General features: G+C 32.1%; 1 protein-coding gene across 3 annotated transcripts in view; it reads left to right on the forward strand.

The window, feature by feature from the left end:
• Positions 1-27,510, forward strand: part of LOC145690341 (sister chromatid cohesion protein PDS5 homolog B-A-like) — a 104,026-nt gene that overhangs the window by 29,914 nt on the left and 46,602 nt on the right. For all 3 annotated transcript variants that reach the window (XM_081765138.1, XM_081765140.1, XM_081765139.1), the window contains exons 2-8: positions 1,797-1,904; positions 2,533-2,730; positions 4,318-4,502; positions 6,853-7,057; positions 15,448-15,716; positions 21,314-21,560; positions 26,130-26,281. In XM_081765138.1, coding sequence (XP_081621264.1) covers positions 1,806-1,904; positions 2,533-2,730; positions 4,318-4,502; positions 6,853-7,057; positions 15,448-15,716; positions 21,314-21,560; positions 26,130-26,281 — 1,355 coding nt within the window. In that variant the 5' untranslated portion in view covers positions 1,797-1,805. The remainder of the gene's footprint in view (positions 1-1,796; positions 1,905-2,532; positions 2,731-4,317; positions 4,503-6,852; positions 7,058-15,447; positions 15,717-21,313; positions 21,561-26,129; positions 26,282-27,510) is intronic.

Below are 27,510 nucleotides of genomic sequence, written 5' to 3' on the forward strand. Positions count from 1 at the left end.
AATAACAGTTACCTGTAAGAAAATTATTACATTTTTTTTTCTTTCTTTTTTTTCAAGATTGGGTGAATTTACCTTCTTGCCACGTTGGGGCCGATTAAATATTGACTTATGTGATCGCAACGCATCTTTGCTATTAATTTATTACAAACAACGAGGCCGATTAAATATCGTTCTTCCGAACCCTTGCGATCACAGTGTCTCGCAAAATTTTTCTCTTTACGACGTGTTTACGATTTTACTTTGCATGGAATTAACATACCTATGTTAGCCAAATCTCAAATGAACGCTTGTGATTTTGTACAATTTTGCTTCCTCTGCAAAATTTCACCAAACAGATACCATGTTTATTCAGAAATTTCGGATTCAAGACTTTCAATATTATAAATTCAGTTTCAAAATCGCAAAATGCTACGATTGATGTCATTACACAAATTATGAAAAAAAAAAAAAAAAAAAAAAAAAAAATACACTTAACGTTGTTTGTAGTAAATTGATCGCAAATATGCGTTGCGATCACGCAAGTCAATATTTAATCGGCTCCGTTATTTCACAAAATCGAAGTATTTTTACAAACATTAACAAAAAATAAACATTTCTAAGAAAAAAAATTGAGAGTAATTTCATATTTTCTTTCACAACCGATATCAAACCCAAGCAGTGGAGACAGATGGTTAGCCTTAAAGAAAATATACGCCATGTTGCATCAAAATCTAATAACTTTTACGGAAGTAATCGTGGAAAAATATTTTATTATTTGTGTGAGTGGTGTTTTGCATCTTTAAATTGAAAGTGAATTTACATCCTTATCAATTTCAGTGGAGATGATTGGAAGCCCGAATGAAAATATATACAATATTGCGATGAAGTAAATTTGTTTTTTTTTTTACCAAAATTGTACTGGAAAATTATTTTATCAAGGAAAATTTACAACATAAAATAGATTAAAAGTTAATAATAGAATTTCATCAACTTACCCTTCACTAATATCAATCCCAACCAAACGGGTTCTTAAGCTTCCAAGAAAGCGCACACTTGTTTCATAAAAATCAATTTATTATTAACATTATGAAAGATCCTGAAACTTATTCCTAAATTTGATATAGAATTTGCCCCTTTCCCTTTGAATGAAGTCAACCGCGGAAATTTTCAAAAACATTGAGTCATGGATCCGTTTATTTTAAATGAAGAATTTACATACCAAGTTTCATCTTCCTAACTTGACAGAATCATGAGATACCAAATTTTTTGCTTAAATTTTGACCCTCCTCCCTGCCGGTCCTCTTTAGGATATGCATTTTAATAAAATTAACATGATATAAACGTAAAATTAGACCATGGTCTTGTCAGATGACAAAATTTATCAAAATCAATGCAGCAGTCTACAAGTAATTCGCGGCCAGACATACTTTCAATTTTAAAATATACAGAAGATGCTTCCTTAAAACAGGAATTCTCAAAAAACTGGGACACAGATCCACTTATTTTAAATGAAGAATTTATATACCAAGTTTTATTTTCTAAGTTGACAGGATTATGACATACTCAGTATTTAGCTTATATGTTGAACCCCAGCCCCTTTTATGATAAGCATTTTAATAAGGTAACATAAAAATCTAAGCTAGATGACGATCAAGTCAGGTATCAAAAATTATCAAAATCGGCCCAGCAGTCTAGAAGAAATTTGAGAATAAATATCGTTATACTCATTTTTATATACTAGTATGTAGATAAGTTTGTGCTTTTTAGAATTATGACACAGTTTTCATGTGTACTAATATTTCTTCTATAATTTTCAGTTCTTGTTAATGTTAATCAAGATGGCAGGTGAAGATGTTATATATCCCACAGATTGTGAGGAAATATCACAAAATATTGAACTTAGAGAGCTTATAAAACGCCTTAAGGTAAATAATATGATGATACAACTAAATAGCGCATAGGACAGTAGTCTGAGTAAGAAAAGCAGAGGCGACAGGTTTTCGTAGGACTTCACTTAGCATACCGGTGATTAAAAAAAAAGAAAGAAAGAAAAAAAAATATAAATACATAAAAAAATAAAAAATAATTTTTAACTTTGTCTAAAGACACTTATATTAGGTATCTAATGACTCCTATATCTAGCAACATTCTTGTAAGTTATTTCAAAATTTTATTTGGAATAACTAATAACTGATTCATTACGGTAGATTTCTAAGACAAATTCTTAAGCTCTATCTTCAATAGATTGCTTTTATTGTAATGTAAGTGGTGTAAATAGTATGAGTTTTGATGTAGTTGTATGCCATTACCAAACCTATATTTAACCGTACTCTCCTGTTCCTTCCCTTGATTTTGTTCACTCCTTATTTATACATTAGAATCTATCATAGCAGTATAGAACGAAGTTGGTGTGGATTTACAAAAGATATATGTCCCATGTGTCTGACATTTTTGTTTGCAACTCACCAGCAATGAAAGAATTCAACTTACCATCTATTTTAGTTTTAGAAATGACTTCTTTAATCTATTTAATGTACTGTATTTATTTTATAGGTATTGGATAGCAAGTTGCCTTATACATGGGATGAAGAATCACCTGAGAAGTACATTCAATTAGCTTTTCATCTTGCAAGTGAAAATTTTCTCATGCATAAAAATGAGAAAGTTCGATTATATGTAGCATGTTGCATTGCTCATATTCTTTTGCTATATGCACCAGAGGCTCCTTATACAGATCCGCAGCTGGTTGAGGTAAATAAAATAAATTTTGTACCATCTAATTAGTTATATGATAGTTATAGTATCTCATCTTTATAGAAACTATTTACTTCAAGAGCTCTTTCAGGCTTTTATAACAGAATTTCAGAATTGATAAAGTGTTAACAGTTTATCTTCTTAAATTAATTAGTTAACATAAACAGTCGGAACATGAAAATATATGTTCCGACTGCTTTAAATGTAGCAAATATGTTTTAAAACATCTTACCGTTACTTAGTATTTTAATAATTTTCAGTTACGATAATTACACTGGGTTGCATGATAACCTAAATTTTGTTGCTATTGTCTAAATTTCTTATAAGAAAATATATATGAAATACTCACCAATTCATATATGCCTCAATTAGATATAGATAAGGAATCTAGCAAATCAATTTAGAGATGGAAATATATTGTTAGAAAATCATTCAATGTGTATAATAATATTGCAGATTGAGCAATACCTGCCTAATAAATCTTTCACTGTTTCATATTTAGTGATTTCATTTCAAAAGATCAAATAAAGCCTAGACATAGAGTTAGCGATTGAAGTGAAGTGAAGTTTTGAATAGAGATATTCCAAAATTTTCCATAAACATTATGCAATAGTATATGGTATTTAAAGTTATACAAGCTCTAAACATTAGCTCTTTTCCAGTGTAGTTGCCTACAGAAAACATTATTATGATTTTATTGTTTGGAATAGGTTAACGTTTAAAATGTGGATTTATTTTTTGAACAAGGAAATTGGACAAGAATCCTTACACTTATGATTCATATATTTTTAAACTGTGCTACGATTTGCCTTTAGCAAAATGCAAAAACTTTGTAATTTGCTAAAATAATTATTGTTTCTGTATTTGGTTTGTATTTTGGGCCGAAAATGTACAACTCATTGCTCGAACATTTTTTTGGTACTTTTGTTTGCATTAAATTTTTGGGCCGATTTCTGGTCAGAGCCGTCCCGTCGATTTGTGGGGCCGCGAAAGGATATTGCGGAGCCAATGATATATGTGAGAATTTCATATCCAACATGAGTAAGTTATTTTGCGTCAACTTTGACTTTCTCATATCAAATATATTGATCTCATGGCTAAGCGGTTAGCATACTCGCCTTTGGTGTGCGAGACCCGGGTTCGATTCCCGGTGAGAACTCATGTGGTTTGGATTCCACGTTAAGCTATAGGTCCACGTCTCATATAGCCTTGCTGCTGAAAGATACGCTAAACTAAAATCAAATCAAATCATTCACAACGTTAATGGGATACAATCGTAAAAATGTCTTACAAAATGACGGATCATCATCTGTAACTTTTGGATTCTAAGCATGAATTAGAAATAGTCATTACCTTTCTTGAAGAAGGTAAACTCTCTCCTTCTATGGCTCAGGGCCTGAAGCGTCTGCCCCACTTGTCCCATCCACGGGACGGCCCTGTTTCTAATGATAAAACATGTAGAAAACAATTATTTCTACTGCTTCTGTTATGTTAACTTTTCTGATTTTTTAAAAATAAAGACTTGTAATCTTCTACTTAATCTCTATAGATGCGTATAATATCTTTTTATATTTTTACTTCTAGATGATTCTGCTGTTCCTTATTGCTCAACTGTGTAGATGGAAATATCCTTTTCATAGTGGTTTTAAAAGCTACCTTAATCTAATGCGCGAGTTGTCTAAGGTCAATGCTTTTTATATGTGCTCTGGCTTGGAGGACTCACAAGGAATACTTTGCTCAGTTTTCTCCTTCACATTTCAAAATATCGAGTAAGTTTGAAGATATATTTCAACAAAACAGCAGTTTTCCTTACTCTACGATATTACATAAAAATGCATAACTTGTACCATTGGACAATGAGTGTTCTTTGTGCAGCATCTGTGTCATACTCTACGCTTCCCCTTCCTTCTGAATATTTCTCAATTTTCTTTTGATGTTCCACAAATAGGCCTGTGGATTGGGTAAATAAGAACATTGATTTATAGGCACAGGAAATATATACTCTGACGACATTAATGTTTTAGTAACTGGACATAATTTTCAAAGAATTTGATACTAACTTAAAATCAACACTTGGTAAATTAGTATAATATACACAATGAACAATCTGACAAGGAGACTTACGAAAGTGTCACCGATTTGAATGAAACTTTGCATACTTGTAGAACATCGAAAAATAATCGACATATATATATATATATATATATATATATATATATATATATATATATATATATATATATATATATATATATATATATATATATATATCGGCAATGGTACTGGTTTAAGGGTAGATATCTCCCTTTTAACGTTAGGGGTGATCTCCAAGTATAGATAGAAAACAATCATTTAATATACAAGAAAACATATACTGCCAGTGGGGTTTAGAACAGTTGACTCAGAATATGACGTCAAAATTCAAAAATTCTAAATGGCGGATCCAATATGGTGATTACAACTACTAAAAGTCTTCTGATTTGAAATGCTCTGCAGTTAGCCAAGAACATTCATGGTTGACAGGGGTGAGTGACACTTCCGTATGTCCCCTTGTGAGTATAAATAAAAATATATTACATTAAAAAAAAAAAAAAAAAAAAACTCTTTCTTTTCAAGAGTCTGCTTTTCCGCAAATAGTAGCAAATTCGTTAAGCTTGAAGAAGCAGAATTTTAGGTATGACATTTAATGTCAAGCAATGATCGTATTTCGGAATTCAACAAAAAATTAAATGATACCAATTTTCTCATTTACAGATTACAAGATATAATTTCTTGATAAATCTTGTTTTCACTATACTTCGTCAAATTCTACACCTTTATTAGTTTCAGAATAGTATTTTGGAGTGTATCACACTTTATTAAGAGTGAGTGTTTTTATCCAAAAGAAAGTACTCATGAAGTGCAAGCAATCATGCAAAAATATATTTAATTCTCAAAAAATCTTAAATGATCCTATGCTTATGCTTATAGTGTACTATTCATAGATAAATATAATATTTACAAAGAATAAGTATAATACTTATAGAGAAAAGTAATAATTTATTTGCTTGTACAATGAATGTACAATCTTATTCAAAAATACTTGTTCAGCCACCTTTCTTTGAAAAAGTCTGTGTTCTTATTTGCAGACTGAATTGATTCAAAGAAATCGGAAAATTCTTTGACCCAACTGGGATCTTTACTTTAAGCCAGCCAAAATAAGCCAGCTAAAATTTCCTACGTACGGCTGTGAAAACATGGCCACTTACACTGAAGTAGCAGAATTCAGGCCATTTTTTATTTTGATAAAACTCTACGTACACTTAATACAAGATAATAATCAAAAAACCATATTTGTAAATAGACATAATTTCACGAGTGCTTATTCTTCGTGAACTAGATTATATAATGTGTTGCCCATTATAACTCAGTTGCATTGGAAATGAAAGTAAATTTAAGACATTTAATTTATTGATAGATAAAAGTTTCATACGGTCAAGGAATATTTGTGTGCTGACTTTATCTGAAATCAAATGTCGGAATATTAGTTGTGCGATATTATTTTGTTCCTGACATGTGTGTTCTTTATTTTTATTCCTATTGTATGTTCTGAAATAATAACAATAATTAATACTACAATATTATTAACGTTTAACGGAAAACAAATGTCCGTAGATGACAGCTGTACCTATCAATATATCCCATTGACTTGAACAAAATGATAGAGTCTGAATAATAACGATAACGCTGTATACGCGTTGCATACGTTATATATCTGATTTAGTAATTAGGGCAGAAGTGCTACTTTTAAAAGCACTAGCTACAAAAAACTAATGTCAAGTGTAATGTAGATTGGGCAATGTTTTAGGATGTTTCAGTTGTCATGGTGACAATATTCGTTGCCAAGAGTATGTTTATAAAATATGTAATATATGTAATTGCGAATTTACTTTACAATTCAAGAATATATGTCTAACTAGAATTACGTCTCACACTAGTTATATATCAAAGCCTAGCTAAGTTTACGTTATGAACAAGTGCCTTTAGTATTCTAGTACTTTCTTCATTAAAATTATCTTTATCTATTCTTCTAAAAGGGAGATCGACTAATCTATTTCAATATTTTCTTTCGTTTTGCAGGGAACATCATTCATTTGAAGTTAAGAAAACGGTTACTTCCTTGCTAACCTCGTATGTAAGAGAATGCACAATTTCCAGTAATCTTGTAGACGTAATACTTATCAATCTTGTTGAACCATACAAATCAAGAAGATCAACAGCATATTTTGTAGCCAAAGAAGTTACTTTAAAATGTTCTTTTCCTCTAGAACCATTTATTAGAAGAGTAAGACTATTTGTTCTTTCTTAAATTTTAGATTTTTTTTAAAAATCCCCTACTATTCTATTAATAGGAATACCACATTAAGTTTCAGTTTGATTAGTACATTATAGGTGAATTATATGAATGTCGTTGATTTTAAATGATCGTGCTCTGTAATGTTACCAGATTTTTTTTCCCTTAGAGAATTACATTTGTGGCTTTTCAACATTTTTTCCTGAAATAAGCACGATGTGACATTAGTTGTGTCACTCTTATTTGAATAAGTGACGAGAATGTTTATTAGTAAGCATGCTACTAATATTCATTCACAACTAGTACGATAATAATATATTTACATGAGATCAATAATGACATACATATTCCCTAAAAATGTGTCACTTAGCTTATGATCCCCAACAGAAATTCCTGCTAATGCAATTGGTTATAAAAGTTTTTATGACACAATGATAATATTGAGAGGTCTCCATACATTACTACATTGAGTGTAGTACAAATGGTTGTGCAGAAAGGTGTAATTCTGAAGTAATTGCTCAAAATTAATACTGTACTTATGGTTCCTGTCTGTTTCGTCGAATGCATGTTAAGCTACAAAATTATCGCACACGTAGGCAGTCGACCATGTTCGGCGAAACAGGAATTGCTATTTAGCCGAAAACTAGTTAAAAGAGAATTTACGTACAAAAAGGGATTTTTCCCATCTAAGTCTTCATTTTTTTTATGGTTAATTTGTGCAATGTTGTCAATTTTCGTGGAAAGCTATGCGTACCGTCGTCGAGCGTTACACTCCACTTTATATGTTGTTAAGTAAAGAATACTGTCTATTTTCCTTTCCAAGAAACTTCCAAATACAGGACACTTCTTCATCGAAAAAAGACAAGGGCTGAGCAAGAGGGGATGAATTTTCTCCTATCGAAATATCCATGGACTTCGAGAAGGCAGCGTTGAATGCAGTGAAAGCAGTTTTTCCTGGTGTCACTATACGAGGTTGCTTGTTCATTATGCACAATGCATATGGAGGAAGGTTTAAGAATTAGGTTTATGTGTATTATATAAAGAAGATACGAGTATGAAAAAGTGGATTCGTCGAGCGGCAGCTCTTCCTTTAGTTCCTCTCCAAAGAATGGAAGAAGTGTTTTGTGACTTGCAAGGAAAGGCGCTCCATGTTCCAAACAAGGAACTTTTCTTTGATTCTTTGGTGAAAACATGGATAGACCAGGTTTCTTTCGTACAACCTTTCTACTTGTCTACATCTTTCTTATATAGACTAAGTGTATTTTATTTGAACATATTTAAGTTATAATTGTTTCTGACATGTGAATAGTTCTGTAATGATACCAGTAGCGAGAATTAACCGTTGAAAGAAATATCTTTTAGGGTGGAAAATACCAGTCTAATAAAAATCTCTCCATTATATTTCAATTGTTGCCTATGCAGTATGATAAGGGCTTCTTATCAGAATAGCATAAATGCGTTTGTGTTTAGGTAAAATTTATGGAGTATTTGCATAAAATATGACAGTTTAAATGAGAAGTTCCATAAATATTTACGTTGCATGTCTATAATTGAAGGTTTTCGAGATAACTAAGGAAAACATTGCTACTTTCCTAATATGAAAAAAGCTTAATGTAGACAGCACATTCTGTTAGCAGTTATTACTAATACTTAGAGCCGTATTGGCACTTAGATCTCATAGCAGGACATTAGCACGGGGACGTAGGTCAGATATCAGCAACAAAACAATATTTTCTAGTTTTGGCACTTAGATCATTTAGCATTTCAGGTCTTCAATTGTTTTCAATGTAATTTTGTTTTCCAGATCCTTATGGAATCATTTCCTGAACGAAAGTGAGAGAACAAATAATAATTTGGAAGGATGGCATTCAAAGATAAGGAGAAAGTCAGTTACTGATCATCAAAATACGCGTATATTAAGGTTTATTACCTTGAGCAACAGAAACAAGCAGAAAACGATGCATTAATGTCCATGTTGGAAGTTGGAAATTACTCTAAACCACAAAAGAGGAAATGGAAGCGTATAAACGAACGTCTTAAAGTACTAAGGCTAGATTTCTTAGTAGTCACATTGACTGAACCATTATGTTGATGCTGTGCAAGCCCGAAACCAGCCACAGAGGTTTGGGGGGCCATGAATATATTAGGGAGGCCAAGTCATAATAAAATCTCTTACAAATATCTAAATTGTGAATTTTGTATTGAGGTCTGGAGGGGCCACGAAAAGTTTAGGGGAGTCAGCTCCCCTCTGGTTGCGGGCCTGATGCTGTGGCACACATTTAGAGGATTAAATGATTAACAACTGTGATTACAAAATATTTTACCTTCTCAATTTACTCTGCATATATACACATTTACTTTAATGTCTTGACTGATTTTATTTGTTAATTTAAAGATCCTTTTTCTTTACATACAATGTGTTCACAGTTGTAGAACTTTCTATTTCTTTCGGTTTATATGAAACTGTTTCTTGACTACTGTAACGGACAATATTCCTTTTTTTGGAAGCCTCACCTTTTATTTTAGTTTCATTTTGTTAATTTAAAAATCAGTTTTATTTACTTATACGTGTAGTATCTTCATGGCTGCAGAACTTTTTTTCTTTCAATTTATGTGAAATGGTCCATGACAACTGTAGCGGACAAGGCTTTGTTTCGAAGCCACATCTGATTATTTATCTGACGTGACTGTTTATACAACCGCCACACGATTTTTCGAATGATTTGGTGTGTAATTACGACAACGGTTTGAGAAAAGTTTTTTTTTTTTTTTTTTTTTTTTATGGAACTTGGCAAAGATCAGACTAGTGAAATAGAGAACGTGACTGTATCATGTTCCAGGAGAACGAGTCTAAAGCCGCATAATCGGCAGTCCTGACAGAGTATTTTGCACCGTCCGTAGCCTGTCTCGACATACCACTTAATGGTCAGCATGGCATACAACGAAAATCGGCTTCTTAGGTGACAATTTAGTTCGATACTTTCGGTTAATCTGTTTCATATTGCAAAGTTTGGAGAATTACATATAGTTAATTTTGTAATCACATACAATCTATTTTCATTGAATAGTTTTCGCGCGACATAAAGCCTCCTCGTCGTGTTTTTTGTTTTCTTTGTTTCCGAAATGATTTTGTACTCGTGGATATTCCCTGAAAATCATAAGGCCGAGTCTAAAGTTAAACTTCTTAGGCCTTATGCAGAATCATTCTGACGCGTTATTAGTGCCATACTAAAAGGCTCGACTAACATATGTTTCCTGCAGTAGTCAGTCCTTTAGTATGACGCTAATCATATTTCAAAACGTCTCTGCATAAGGCCCCTTGGATCTATCTAAATTGCAAACAAAAACAACAAAACCAAGGAAGAGGAACAAACTCGGAAAAGATTTTGAAATTGCTTTTCTTAATATTGAACTGAAGCAAGACTATACAGGCTAATAATTTTAAAAAGTGTAGATATATTTTAAATAACTACATATTTTAGATATTATATTTGAGATGAGAGAAAAACAAGTTACACGTAGTTTATTCCCTGCTGGTAATTTCGTTTAAAAGTGAGTGTTTCTCAAAAGTAACTTTCCAAATATCTGATATTGCCATTTAATATCATCAGCTGTATGTTAAAGGGAATACAGTTTGCATGAAGTATAAGCGGAGATACCGTTTATGTTTTGCATTTCTATTTGTGTTCTTCAGAAGTTATTTATTGTAGGTCTTGCTAATCTTTTAAACAATTTAATTCCAGTTTCAATGTTTTATTTATTTATTATTTTTTTTTTTTACTACGTATGCACATAAGAGATTCTATTATGATTCTACAGTATATAATTTTGGTTCATATGAACTTTGTGAACATTCCGATCTAGATATGACAAAAGAAAACTAATTTGTTTATAATAATAGACAAAACTGTCGCTCCAGTAGCAAGCTGCTGTTTCGGTAATTACAAATATTTCAATGTGTTACTAACGAAGAAAGAAGAATAAATCTAAGTAACCACCATTAAATATTCATTGCAAAACTGTTAAGGAAACAAATTTATGTAAAAGGAAATAAAGATATAAATATTTCTAAAATTTCCCTTCAGATACCGTAGATAGGCGTTCGACCAATCAGAAATAAGGTTTTGTTTACATTTTCCAGTTTGACCAATCACAAACATTTGTTTACATCTCTCAGGTATGTCAACCATGTACCCTAGTTACTTGCTCTTTTACTTTTCTATAAATGATACTTATATTTGAAATTACATCTAAGTTATTGCTCTTAGGTGCTGGGAGAAAGATTTGTTATATATTTATTGTATTAAATTATTAAAAACAAGATTAAGATAAAAATTATCACTAATAATTTTTCTGACTAGGCCACTACAGGGAGGATTAGTGTTATGCATTAGAAAAAGTATTCATTTCATTCTCCTGTGATTTTGTGCCCTTAAGCAAAATCAATTCATTTAGGGAAAATTACGACAATATTCTTCTTTCGCACAAAGTCTACAAAATTCATGTTCGGGCAATCAGCACTTTGGAGAATAGCCACTGAGCCTCTTTTATTTTTCTTAGGTTAGTTTGCGCCTTAAATGTTATTTTATTTGATAATAACTTCTAATTATATAGGCTACCTAAGTAGTGTAGTCCTAGGTGTAGAATATATATATATATATATATATGTATCTTGTTTTTAGTTTATAATGTACAGTCGACTTATTCTTGTACTTGAAGTTTGATTTTGTTTAGTAATTTAAACATCACAAGTTAGATACAATAAGCTCATAATTAGTGATTTATTTTATTTTATTTTATTATTTCTATTTATTTATTTCAATTCAGCTATGAGTCTTTCGACTATTATAATGATGAAGACTTTTTCTTATAACTCGCAATTGGTTTTTTGTGCCTGATGAAAGTGTTTAAAATTATCCACACACCGTTTTTTAGATTATTTTGAATGAATAATTATTAGATTGGATTGTCAAATTATTTTTATGCATATTGGTAACGTGTGGAATGATGTACGGATTACTGAAACTTGAAAGCTCTATTCTCGTGGCTGGCAATCATATATATCTTTTTTAACCACACAATCCTTTAAAGTTATCTTATCAAGGAAGTACCGAAATTACTTAGAATAATAAAGTCATTATTGATTCCCCCTTTTCTCTGGCCGTCTTTAATACGGTTAATGAGATATAACAAATAATAATAAAAAAAATCTTTAATTTAGAAATTTTGTGGGAAAAAAAAATTCTGCTCTTAACACTAAGTGGAGTGTTTTGTTTCATAATCAGCCTAGCCTCCATGAAAATTGGCAGCACCACACAAATCAAGCTACAAAAAAGTTTATATTTTGCTGCGAAAAATTCCTTTCTGAGTAAAAGTCCCCTTTAACTAGTTTTCGGTCAAACAGGAATTCCTGATTCGCAGAACATAGTCGCCTGTCCAGGTGTGCGATAATTTAGTGGCCTAAGGCATTCGGCGAAACAGGAAAATACGGTACTTACGGTTATTTAGAAAATTTCAGATATTGTAGATCATTCTAGCAATAGTCTACTAGCAATAGTAATGCCCATAATGATAGGGTGGAATTAAAGCTAACAAAGAATGCTTTACAATTTCAAAATGGATTTTAAAAGCCTGTAAGAAACCTATTAATCATTATGACTATTTCAGAATCTCAGAAAACGCTAGCCATCACTTTCTTGGTGACTCTCCTTCCTTGAAATTTTTGGGGACATGAGAGGATAAGTGCTTTCATTGTTTGGATTATTTTCTCATTTAGGATCATAAGTAAGAAATCCATATTTCATTTTCAGTTACAAAATGAGCTATGAACCATTCGTCACCCTCTTGAAATTTGGAAGGAATTTCCTTGTACTGAGTTACTATGTCACATTTCAGGGCTTGCATAAGAGATTTGGGTACCCTTCTTACTGACACTTTTCTCATACCCATCGATCCATGAATTTAAGAAACTGTAACTTCTATTTCATATGTAACTGAGTGCTGCTGTACAGTATTTACATTTTTATCCGAGATAATGTAGAGAAACTTCGAGTTTTTGTTTGAGCACATGTCTCAACTCAGTCATGCAACTTGTATGAGTGCTGGAAGAAGGGGCACTTATCTGTAATGTATTCACCATATCTATATGGATCTGCACTGGTAACAATCTTGTCACATACAGATATTCAATTCCCAATGGATACCGTACTTTAATCTTAACTCTCAACTATAGTTGATCAAATTCAATTGATCAATTTCATCACCTGTTATAACATAACAATAAGGAACACAAGTAAAATATCATAACCCCACCTTTAAAACATTATGCTACATTGTACTGCATTAAAATTTATCAACAGTGAGGGGATCATGGTTAGCTCGGAACTTTTTATACATTCTTCCTAAATTTAAATAAACAAAAAGAGCCGTTAAAATTATGTAGACACATGAGAGGATGATTCAATTTTTTAAAAAAAAGATTACTTACCAATATATCCTCCCGTGAAAAACTACCTGTTTCCCACGTTATAGTTATTTGGTGGTATATATTCCTTTTCCCATACCATATTTCTCCATATCATATTTCTCTCACCCTTTTTGTCCTTGTTACCTTACCATTGAAGACGGAACTAGCTTGTTTCGATACATCTGGAGAATATTTAATAACCATTTTTTTTCTTTTTTGTTAATTAAGTGTACTAGTTACTAGTTTTGATTTGTGTTCTTCATGCTTGATTAATACAATACAATATTTATTATATTAAAGTTCTAGATTAGATTATAGTATTCTCTGTGAGTGGAATTAATATTGTAAGAATCCTCACATTACAGCGCAAGCACATGCTATACAAGCAACACGTGCTATTGATTATAAGCAACAAACAATACACACACACAAAAAAAATAATAATAATAATAAATAAATAAATAAATAAATAAAATAAAATAAAAATAAAATTAAAAAAAAAAAAAACACCAGCATGACGAGAACCAAAGAGGAACGAGCCACCTAAAAGGAACTTATAAAAGTAAAGCCTAAGAAGACGGAGGCATCAGTTAACCACTGATCGCTAACCCATACCTGCTTTGGAGGTCACCTTAAACAAAGGAGCTCTACCCTGCTTAAAATCCCTGGAGGCTGCCTTAAAGGAAAAAAATCCTAATCACAAACTATACCTCACAAGGCTGTCATGAGCCGAGACGGCCATAACCTGAAGTCGCTGCAAAACACGCAGGTGGCTGCCATAAGCAAAAGAGTTCCCGTATAAAACATTCCTTCTTTCACATCTGTAGTCATAAAAAAAATTAAAATATTAACTTTGTAAGCACAAAAAACTATTTTGTAGAATAAATAAGTAAAGACTAAATCCCAAACTATCATTGTCTCTACCCACACAAAATATTGCAATATTCATAGTTCTGTAACTGAGCAAATGTGACACTTCCCGCTGCGTTGATAAATACTGCTATTTAATTGAAATTTTAGGTATTGAACAAGAAATGCAGCAACGTCAAAAACAAACATAAAATAAGTTAAATCCTGAATTCATTTACCTGCAACCTATTGATGTCACTCCAGAAAATATTGTTGTATTTTAGTTTCGCTGAACTGTCTTGGTTATTGTTGTGATGAATGAATTATGTTTGTGCTATTTTTAGTGTAAAATAAGTTAAATCATATGAAATACAGAACATAACCCATGTATGTATTTACTTCTCTTATGTAGTGTTTCAATTATCTTAAATTCTGAATTTTTGGAAGTATGAATTTAAAATTTTTCCATTTTTTTTTTAAATTTCACAAACTTCCCTTTTTTTCAGGAAGAAATATTTTCTCTACTTGCCGGTTCACGTATTCAAGAACACCTTTCTCACATTTCATTATTTTATTACCATATCTTCTATTTTACTATGACAGTTTTATCTTATGATTATCTTTTTCGTAACTTATAACAGTCGAAATATTATTTAAATTATGTTGTTCAAACATGGAGGTGTCCTTCCTAAGCTGTTATGGAGGGATTTTAGTTTATTCAGATATTTTTAAAAAGTAACGCAAAATTAAATTGTGCTTTGAATATTGCTCTACTTATATATTTAGTGGAGTTTTCTTTCGCACATTTAATCCCAAAATTATTCTTTGAAAACCAAAACATGTTGATAATGCCATACTATGGTGGTTTAGACAACAATTAGAAAAGTTGAGAACCTGACAGTTCTAAATGAAATTGAATATAAGTAAAATTTAATAACTGAATGAATAAAAATAAAGAATAATTTATTTTCTGTTTATTAGTAGCATTCTTGTGCAAATTGGAAGTAAAGAAATGGTCAAATTGAGTAATATGATTACACATAGCTTATTTCTTTCCTTCCAACAGTTTTTCTACAGGGAACTTATTCTTGAAGAAAAGGATAGTACACTGAAGATCTCCAATAAAACATACGATCTTCTGTTTGAATTATGTAACATATGTCCTCCAGACTCGAACGTACTTCTAGGTGTTCTTCCTCAATTTGAAACGAAACTGACAAGTGAAAACGAAAACGACAGATTAAAATTTGTCTCCATTCTAGCTACACTGTTTTCAGAAGAAAACTCTACTTATGCTGTCACTTATAGACGTTTATGGTATAGTTTCCTTCGAAGGTAGGTAACAACATATGTACAAAGGTTTTGAGGAGAATGGCATGGAAAACAGTTATTTCCAAACTTTTTTTTTTTAAAAAAATAGAAATATACGTAAGAAAAGCTTGTACTCACCGTAAATCAAAGTGTTCCTTTAAGTAGCGCTTTCGGAATACCTGGTTTCCATCTTCATCTTAAAACAGTTCGAAGTGAATTTAAAACATGGAAAAGAAATATGGATGAGTAAAAAAAGATGGTTAAAACTGAATAAAAAATGTGAAGCACACAACTTCTTGTTACACAAAGATCAACACATGTTAATGGCCACTTATTGAACACTTGTTTACTGTTTTCTGTTTGTGTTTTCTTCCAACTAGCGGAAATACGTGATAAAAAGATCACTCCAAATTGCATTTGTCTCTCTTCTGTCTATATTAAGTGCAGATCTCTCTTTATGAATACAGTAGGCTTCTTTAATTCTACGTGATTGGAGTCAATTTAGAGTGATCTTTTTATCACGTATTTCCGCCAGTTGGAAGAAAACACAAAAAATAGTGAACAACAGTGAACAGTGTTTAATGAGTGGCCAGTAACGTGTGTTGAGCTTTGTGTAACAAGAAGTTGTGTGCTTCACATTTTTTAAATCATTTTTAATCATTGTTTATCTATTCATATTTCTTTTCCATGTTTTAAATTCACTTCGAATTGTTTTAAGCTGAAGATGGAAACCAGATTTTCCGAAAGTGTTATTTAAAGGAATACTTTGGTTTGCGGTGAGTACTAGCTTCTTTTAGTTATGTTTCTTTCTAAATATGATATAATCACTGCTCGCAATATACAGTGGTATTTTCTTTTCTTTCTTTATTTTTTAAATTATTTTAACAGCATACATATTTTGTTTGAAATATAGTGCAAAATTTAAAAACTGAATTGGCCTATCTTCACTTAATTTACAAGCAAGCCCCAATTTTGATCTTAGGATTAAATCAGTAAAAACTTTGATCGGAAACAGAATGAAAGAGAACAAGGAATGTTAGTAGCAAGTTTGTTGATTTATTTAAAATTTGAATAATATTACTATTATTATGTTATCAATTCGCATAAAAAGTAGTATTATACATTTTAAGTGCAAGGTGTGTCTGCGTGGTTTGCGTCTTCATCTAAACCAAGGATTTTGTTTACCATTCATCGTTTCTTCATCATAATGAACTTCTTATCATTAAAAGGAACGTAGAGAACAACATCGGAGGTAAAACTCAAAAGAAATTGGTATTAACAATTGAGAAATTGTTCCCGTTTTCTTCGATATAAATATTTGGCAAAAAAAACATCACGGTTATAGTGTTACTCCGTAATTATTTGGCTAAGTAATTACTATATGTAAACATAACATGCTTACTTAAGATAAAGATAGCATCTTCATAAAGTGCCTATTACAACTGTGCAAGATTTCCGCAAACTAGCACAAAATCTTCTGCATAAGTTTTTCATAGCAACAAGACTTTACAAAGAAGAGGAATTCTATTGCAAACTAAATAGTGAAACACAAAATTCTAAGAAGTGAGGTGAGTTGGACGTGATTTTCTCAGATTTGCTAAAGAAGATTAAGAAAATCGAAACAGTACAGTTAATCGTACATTAAATATTGCCAGGCTTCTAAATAATCAATTAGAAAATCAACTATCAAATAAACCAATTTAAAAATGTAATTTTTAATTTAATCAATTAAATTTTGCAGAAGTTAATTTTTAATTGATAATAATCATTTCAAAAGTCGTAAGGATTAAAGATAATAGCTCTTTTTACTTCAAAAACCGTATGAAATGGGTAATCTATAATAATTTTATGGCTTGTTTCAAGAAACTTCATGGCTGGTTTCATTACAGAAGTGAATTAATGGAGGCCTCTTTTTCCAAAATGGCATCAACTTGTCTTGACGTTTGAGATATTGAGTCCTAGACTTTGAGACATTGAAATCACCATTATTGAAGATGATTATATGAATCTGGTACTTGATATGATTTTGACATGGTACATACTTATCATTATTACTAAATTTTGATTTTATATATGTAATCAAAAAATTATGTAGGAAGAAATTCATTTATATTTTCCTCAAGTTTATGACACTTTAATTATTATTATTTACCAGTTCTGTTCTTTTCGAGTGACGATAGGAAAGAAGAAAGTATAGTAACTTCAAACAAACCGAATTCGAAATTTCAACAGATTTACACGTTTCATAGCCCCTTCATGCCGAAAAAGTTACTTTGAATGCCCGTCAGTGTCCATCCACCCTTTGGTCCCCATGCACACATGTTCATTCACCTAGAGGCCATACCGTTCAACGTATTCGCACCAAATTTTGAACTTTAAGATTTTCTAGGGAGGGGAGTTCGAAAATTCTTTCTACTCCCAAAAATAAGGATAGTTTACTGAAAGGTGAAAATGAACAATGTCGATTGTCTCGAAAAAACAATCTAACGATTTTATTTCGTATTTCAGACATCAATACCGACACTATACTGTGGTATAAGTAATTTCTCTGGAAAAAGTCTAGAAGTATGGAATGAGATGTTTTTGAACAATTTTTTCAAAAGTGACTCAGGCGATTTTGTTCATACGTTTTTCATAAATAAATATTTCATTAATAACCTGACTAAATAGGGTATAACTCGTTTATCCTGAAAAATCTACAAGGAGTGTTTTTAGGAGTGTTTTTTGAGGGAAATTTTCTCAGAAACGACTCGAGCATTTTTGTTCATATTTCATAAACAAATCTTTCATTACTAATACGCTGAAAATATGGCATTATTCACTTGTCCTGAAAAGATTCATATGGAGTAGTTTACTCTTAGAGGTGAGTTTTTTCGGGACGATCAGTAATTATCAAGTTATATGCAACCCTAGTTAGAAGCAAATTAGAGTATGCGTCGGTAATCTGGAGTCCCCACTTTAAGAGAGACATCCAAGCAATTGAGGTGATTCAAAACAAATTTTTGAGATATTTATATTATAAAACATTTAAACCAGATTCAACAACTTACCTGTCAGTGTCACTTTTACGCTCACTATTCAACCTAAGTAGCTTAAAGGATAGAAGAATTGTACATTCTCTTATTATTTTAAGAAATATATTGACAAATAGAATTAATAGTTCAACACTGTTGCTACATATCCCTTTCTATGTACCAAGATATCGCTCCAGAAATCAAAATATCTTTTATATACCTATGTCGAAAAGTTCAACTCATGCACACTTACCTATTATACGAATGCTGAGAGTCTATAATAAATTAAATGATAGGATAGACCTATTTTCAGATGGAAAAGTTAAATTTGTTAAACTTCTCTATGAAATACTGAATAATGACCATGTATGATCTATTATTATTTGTTAACGTACTGATATATATTATATATATGTATATTATTGTTCTCGTGGCTGGATTGTACATTCTTTCCTTTTTATTTTTTAGTATTTTTTTCTTTTATTTTTCTCATTCCATGTTTTATTTTTCTTCTTTGTAAAGTCATGTTACCATCAATTATGTAAGTCAAGAAGGTATGTTGTGGGTGTATGCCTGTGTACTTTCATATAAATAAATAAATAAATAAATAAATGTGATATTCTCAAATACATCTCAGCGATGACATTCATTATTCGTAAATAAACGTTTCTTTAATAACCCCACAATTGAGGATATTATGTCTCATGAAACAATCCTACGAGAAGGAGTAGTTTACTCCTGGGAGTGTTTTTTTGGGATATTTTTGTCAAAAACGACTCAGGCGATTTTCTTCATATTTAATAAATGGTAAATTACTCCTTGTGAAAATATCCACAGAAGGTAGTTTACTTTTAGGAGTGTTTCCCTTGGAAGAAGCTTCCCGAAAACGCCTTATAATTCTATTTGTATTTCACAAATACATGTTTCAATAATCACTAGCTGAACGCGATTTAATTTAAGAAATTGGAGCGACAAAGTTTAGTGCGGTGACCCATACCTTTTATTCTCAATGAAACGAAAGTTCTTACTCTTTTGGTTACTTTGCGTTTTTACACTATTTAATTTAACCCCTCTTTGTCATAACATTCGTAATATTTGTAATTACGAATGCAGGATTTTTTTTCTGTCAGTAGCTTGCGTCCTTGGTGGCTGTTCATACCTTCCTAGGGAGCGTGCCTCCCAGATTGAGAACCACTGATATAATTTCTGTGGGGTTTGCATGACGAATTCATCAAAATTTAGAGATATTCTATACCTAATTTTATAAGGTTAAAAAAAGATACTGAATTTAATTACGAGATTATTATTTCAGTTATAACAAAAAAACTTATGCTAGTATACTTTTATGTTGGCTAATATTTACATTTTTGCATTTAAGTGAATATCAAGTTTAGCTTTCTCTCTCTAAACCTTAATAAAGTTGTCACACTAGAAATTTCTGAAGATCTGCTGACATGTAATTATTATTATAATAATCTTAATCCTAAAGACCATCGTGTTAACTCTACTAAGGTATTATAAGCTATTTTAATACTGAATTTGACTATGGTGTTAAAGTTACCTGATTCCGCGGTGACGCAATATTCGAACGCAGCATTTACATTCTGTTCTATGTACTATAATGTAACTTTGATAATACTAAGATTGTATGCATGATCTTTCTAGGTGCACTCCTATTTTTACTTTATCCCTATTAGTCCAGCACAACGTTAAATAAAGCCAACAGCTTCTACTGTCAAACGTATGTACTGTGTATGTACGTTATAAAAGAGCAAATTTCTTATATATAATAAAAAAAAAAAAGAAAGAAAGAAACCTCACCAAAAAGTTTTTAAAAATAGATATAATACAGCTATTGGTTATAACTGCATCAATCGAAGATATAAAAGAATTACATGTTAGTCACATTTTTCAAAAATTGCTTGCATTGAATTTATATATATATATATATATATATATATATATATATATATATATATATATATATATATATCTATCTATAGTAATACTGAGTACATAGCCTTAATGCTCAGTATTTTATGTTTCAAATAACGTGGTTTTATGAGTCAAACAGAAATATAACTACAAGAATTAATAGTAATATGTTTTCTTTAAAAATTACGGAACGAAGTATAGTAAAATGTACCGAGTTCAGAAGCATGTATTTGCTCATGGCACTGTCTATTCTTATATGGATGATGATTGAAGATGATGTGTTATATTCACTTTTACGTAATACTACCTACAGTAGAATTTCCGAGGCACAAAATTTAATGAGCTGAGAAGATTGTGTTGTATTCACTTTTCGTGTAAGACTATCGAGAATCTCAAAAACACAAATGATCGAATACGGTTTTGCTTAGTTTCGTGTTAGAAAAGTGTTATAATCATTAATTTACTCGAAGCCTTGCTCTTATAACAGGTCACTTTCGCACATTTGTGTCTTCAATTACTTCACTTTCATTCGTGTATCTACCTCATACATGAATTAATATAAATAAATAAATATTCTGAAATATTAGATGTTATTCCTTGGTATTTTGACCTGGTATTGTAACAAGCATCGACAACAAAATAGACGAACATTTTTCTCTGGTTTCTGTGCAGGTTTAATGACATCAGTGGTGACGTAAGATTGAAATGTATCGAAAAATCATTGGCTTTATTGATAAATCATCCAGAGTTGAGATCAGATTTGAAGGAAGTACTTTGTGCACAAGAACATGATTACTCAGAAATCATCAGACTTGAGATTATTAACACAATTGTCAAGAGTGTGAAAGAAGATATTTCTGTTGTTAATGACTGTTCGGAGCTTCTGTTCGTCGTTCGAGGAAGATTGCGGGACAAGGATGTAAGTCAGCGTACAGTTTAGCATTAACACATGCTTCTAATTGGAAAGTTAAGGATTCACTATAGCATTGTAGAATTCTTGTTTTCTTTTAGGCTTATCAACAAATTTGCAGATCTGTTTAATTAAGGTACTCACATTTTATTCACTTTTCTTTCTTACGGTGTGTGCTGACTTATGCAAATGGATTTTTTTTTCAGAGGTCTCCTTTTCTCTTGCTGCACACAAGATTAAGTGAGCAAAGCAACTTGCTGACTTCTCAGACTTTTAATGTGTGTTGCATTGTACATTGAAATAGAAAGTCAGTTACTTATTTTTAATGAAATCATTTTATTTCAGTACCGTTTATTTGCCCAGACGATAGTAACATTTGATAGAATGAAAAATATCACTTGAACAAGAAATGTTATTCAGGATATTGTAAGAATTCAAGTAAAAATATGATAATTCACAACCAATATGACAGGTCAAGCAGAAAACGCCATCAGGATAAATTAAAAGAACTGAAAATCATCTCACCTGCAAAGGACATTGTTACAATTACTGTACGTTAAAAAATCATCTCAAAATAAACTGGAGGAAACGATTCATTTCTTTTTTGATATGTCAGGGACTTGTTTTGGGCTTCTGTACAATACAGCGTCCAAGTGTTAAACACTGTTATTCACGGTAATGATTAGGGGCAGGAGTTTTTCGCAAGTTGCGAAATCGCGAAAGTTTTCCTACAAAGTCGAGATTTAGTTTTCCAATGAACTACGTCAGATTGAGTAAGGAAGTAGGTATTTTGAAGTCGCGACAAAATGCGATAACTGACATTTTGAGCGAAATGTGTCGCAAAACGCGACAAATTGCGAATTTTAAAAACGTCAATTTTAGTTGTTAAAATACATAAATAAAAAGTGCAATTTTTCAAAGGGAATAAAAATTTAAACTTAAATAGCTTGTGCCTGTCGGCAATATGGCTTCCAATAACGAATACTGACTGTGAAAGGATTTTTTTTTTTTTTTTTTTTAATACAACTTGGTAACGAATGATAGAAAGCTTCAAATGAAAGAGGGAAATGTTGAAACATGCAACATGCTGCACTTTTCATCAGAATAATAATTTGCAGACGAGATATGCTAGAAGATACTGCACTAATGTATTGTATGTATGTGTTTTTACATGTATATGTGTTTTCGGTGTATAACTAATACAATGTGTGGTGTTTTGTGATGGCAATCGTGATGATACTGTGCTAGTGTATTTTAAGTTTTTGGACTTGTAAAAGAAGAAACAAGTAATTTGTTGTTAATAACTGCATAAAGAATAACTTCATTGTCCTAAGTAGCATTATTGATTTATTGCTTATTACTTATATTGAGCTTACATTAGAATTTGTATAATTTATATTAGAGTTTGTAAAATAATTTACTTAGCGACAAAATGAGAAATTTTATATCTCAAAAATGCGACAAAATACGAAACTTTTAATTTCAAATTGCGAAAAACTCCTGCCCTTAGTAATGATGAAAACGATATTAAATAAAATCAAGTGGTGACGATTTTGGAACAGACTTCATAGTGTGTGAAGTCAAAGTAAGCAGAAATCTGACTAAGTAACAAGTGAGTCACAAATTCTACTAAGTTGATTTCAAATAGAAGCACTTTGAGAATAAATAACTAACATTTGGATATAAATGTTTAGAACACATACATATCAATATCATTGTTCAATAAACCTTTGTTTGGCTCAATTTGATCAGAAATAAGACGTGTTTTCTTCACTAATTGTTTTTCCTTATAATTATTATTCATTCAATAAAAATGAATAATGCCAAACGTAGGTATTATTTATGGATATGTACCAAAGTTAGTATACAACAAAAAATAAGTGTGATCAAAATGTGGTGTTCATAGGAAATCCCATAGTTAAAATGTTATACAAGATGTTTAAAACACAAAAAATATGTTAATAGCACATGTAACTACTTTGAGCGGCTATACAAGCAGTTGTTCATGCAGAAAGGTGGTCGTATGGATGCTGTCAAGTGCAGTGTGTGCAACGCTTGTTGTAAATAATGACTTAGCTGGGTAATGGTTGTTACTAGACCACGGCTACCGTTCAGGTTCTGTCCCATCATCTTCCTTAAGTATTCGATAGGGCTTAGGTCCGGAGACCTAACAACAGGACTGGCTAGAATGTGTACCGAGTACAGCATTCTGGGTAGTTTGGGGACGTTCGTTATTCTGAACAGCCGAACGAAATGTACGGAATTCTTAAATGGATTTCAGCCATATTAATAGACTAACCACAAATTTCAGTTTCACCAAGTGTTTAGTACTATGTTAATTTTTAAAATGACTTTAAACATGCCAAATTACTCATAACTAATATTTTGTTCGGCTCGAATGAATTTCGCACCACAGAATCTGCGTCTGCAAATGAAGAGAGGATGCTGATCTAAAGTTGACGGTTCCAGCAGACCGACATGTATAGTGTCTATAGCTGTTAATAGTTCGAAGGTTTTCGCACAACATACCAAGAAGAGTTCTGTATGCGAAGCCGTTGTGTGAATAACTTTTGTCTGAAATGACGCAAGCGAACCCCTATTGTAAAATTAAGTAACTTTGAGTACGCTCTGATATTTGTTGTTATGAAACTTAGTTTTGTGGAAAGAATAAGTTTAATGTCCAATTAAAACGCTTAACTATTACAATGATGAACCACAAGTCCTACAATATTTCCACAATCCAAACAGCAGGCGTATGTATACCCTGTGATTGACGTAAGTACAAAGTCAAACTGACCCAAGAATTAGTATGGCAAGCGAATTATTTCACACGGAGGCTACCACATCGTCAGTCTCTTCAGTTCGTTTTTAGTGTCAGTGACAGTGGGTGCTCAACAATATCTGATACGTGAACTATTATTGTATGAACTCGAACATTTGTCATGGATATTAACTCAAAACATTTGTCATTGGAAAGTAGAAGATGCAATGAACCAAAGCACAGCAATTCGTTGGTTCCAGAAATATTCTGCAGGTTGTAAATACGTCAGAGATTAACCAAGGTCCAGCCACCCGAGGGTAACAGATTTGAGGTCATACGACATACTGTTGAATCAAATCCATTCATCAGCACATCAAGATTGTTAAAGCAATTCGGCATGTTCCAATCCACTGTGGTGCGTCACCTTTAGGCACTCAGGAAAACCATCAGTAGCTGCCGCATTGTGCCACATGAATTGGTCCTAACTCAGCTCCAGATGGGAGTAGTGGGGTGAGGGAGGGCACAATCCACATGATATGCACTTCCTGAAGCGAGTTGTCATCATGCGATGAAAATTGGTGTTTATTCGAAATCCGAATTTCCAAAACAGTGGGTCAACTTCCAGAACCAGTCGTCAAAAAGGGCCGTTTCGAATATAGTCATACTTGGTGGCGGAACTAAGGGAGAGTAATTCACTTCGAGTTCGTTTCTAACGGTCGTGCCATCATTGCATTGGCGATGTATGTTGCACTACGCCAAAAATATCCTGCACTGGTGAACTGAAAGTGTACCCTGCTGCAACAAGATGACGTAAAACCATAATCAGTTCGAAAAACGCCACATAAAATGTAGGAACTTGATGGCATCGAATTCATGCCACATCCGATATAAATAGACATGTTGTGTACCAGAATAATGCAAGATATGTGATTCATTTCTTCTAAATGACTGTAAACCTTATGTAAACATTAGATAAATTAGTAAGAACTAAACAATCATTCATCTTCTTAATTACTGTATTATAGTAGTTTACCTAAATTTTGTTATATGAATGTACTCATACATCTCTTCTTGAATTTTACCCTGAAGGTGAGAACAATGTTGTCAGTTCTCGAACCGTTGGACGACGTGGAATTCACCTAGTTGATTCCTCAAGAATGACTACATTCTTCACGACACCAGGAAAGCTTCAGTTTTTATTTCAGTTCTTACCCCGATGGCAGAACTTTTTTTGTCTTTCTGCGATGAGCTTTTGTAAGTCAAAAATTTTCTGCAGGAATTCTGCAAAAATTTTCTGCAGAAGTAACACTTGTGATATTAAAAATATGCTTTACGCGACGTAAGAAACAGTTAAAACTCTATTTATGCGAGTCATCTGTGCATTTAGGACATCTACACATAGCAAGCATGTTTTTATACTTTTCTGTTGACTACTTTCTTTGCCTCTGGCAATTTTTCTGCACAGGCGCGGCAAATTTTCTGCGATCACATCGCAGATCGCGGCATGTTCTGCTATGGGGGTTCTTACTAATACATCATTGGAATTTTTTTGAAGTTAATGCTCATTGTGATTTTGTTTTGTCAGGATAATTGTTATTTCGTGTCAAATGCTAAGTCTAATTTAGAATTAATTGTTTGTATTATTATTATTATTATGTATTTACTTTATTTTTGCTGTATTTTCATATAAGTGCCTTAATATATCCAAAATATTAAAAATTAAATATCTGACTACACATACTTGCATTAATTAACCAAAGTTTTAAGTAAAATACTAATTATATGTATTTTATTCAAATCTCGTTAATATATATTAGTTCCAAGTGAAGAAAACTGCCATGTGTGGAATTGGAAGGATTTATCGGACACTGATAAACACTGCTGTTGTTTCGAAAGAAGCTTTCAAACATACCGAGTGGATGAGAAATGAAATTTTGCACTGTTACTATAGAACAGATATTGAAGACAGGTAAATTTTTAATCCTTTAATATTTTAGATCATTAATTTTATTTTATTTTGCTCGATTTTCATTGTTGTATTAGTCATACTTTAAAAAAAATCTGTATTATTAGCGTTTAATGAAAAAAATGTCCAAAGGTGAGACATACGAGGTGTGTTCAAAAAGTATCGAACCTTATTTTTTCCCGCGTTAACCAATGCAGTGCGGAAGATTTTCTTCAGTGTAGATGTAGAGGGGACACTCATGCGCAGTCGTGATTTTATTCCCGCCCGCAGAAAGCGTCAGTCGCTGGCACTTAGCAAGCGAGTGATGACTTGTAGTAAGCGGACGTCGGACTTATTTATTTATTTATTTTTGTAAAATGACAAAAACATTTGAGCAACGATATTACATTAAATTTTGCCAAAAGCTTGGTGATACCCAGGCAGGAACTATTCAATCGGATCTGTACATTCAATTTGGACGAGAATTTATGCATGAGGAGAGTGTCCGGGAAATTTGATTCAGGCTTTCATCGCCAAACACAGCATTCCTGTGTGTCGTCAGGCTCTCTACTCACGCGACATAGCTTTGCGTTACTTTTGGTTATTTCTCAAGCTGAAAATGCCACTAAAAGGGACCCAATTTGAGTCAAGAGAAGACATCATGCGAAATACGATGACATAGTTGCTCACCATTCCAAGAACTGCGTTCCAGAAGTGTTTCCAACAATGGAGCGCTGGAAGTGTATACATCACCAAGGGGACTACTTTGAAGGGGATTAGTGTTTCAGATTTCCAAATTAACAAACGTATTTTTGCCAACCAAAAGTTCGATACTTTTGAACATACTTCGTATATCAATCAATAGATCTTACGGAGCTGAATAAAATGACGTGCGGGAGGGTAAGAGCTCATGCGTAATTTCTGAGAAAAAAATACTTTAATTTGTAACCTAAAAATTTATTATATATATTAGAACCATGCCACATATTGAGATTAAACTGATAGGAAAATATCCTTCATTAAGTTCTTCATAATGACAAATAGGAAGACAATAATACATAGTATGATTAATAAGATATAACCCACAATTGACGTTAATTCACATTAGGATGAACGAAGTAACCTGTTTGGGGGAATATTCTCATGTGTGGGTTTTGAGAAAATCGAAAGAAACGAACTTCTGAGGCGCTACAATGTATGCCGTTTGTTCCGAACATAATTGACAGCTTTTATTTTGCTGAGAGATTATTTAT

The sequence above is a fragment of the Thermobia domestica genome, chromosome 7 (assembly GCF_964235325.1).
Source record: "Thermobia domestica chromosome 7, izTheDome1.hap1.1, whole genome shotgun sequence".
In the NCBI taxonomy this organism is placed as follows: Eukaryota; Metazoa; Arthropoda; class Insecta; order Zygentoma; family Lepismatidae; genus Thermobia; species Thermobia domestica.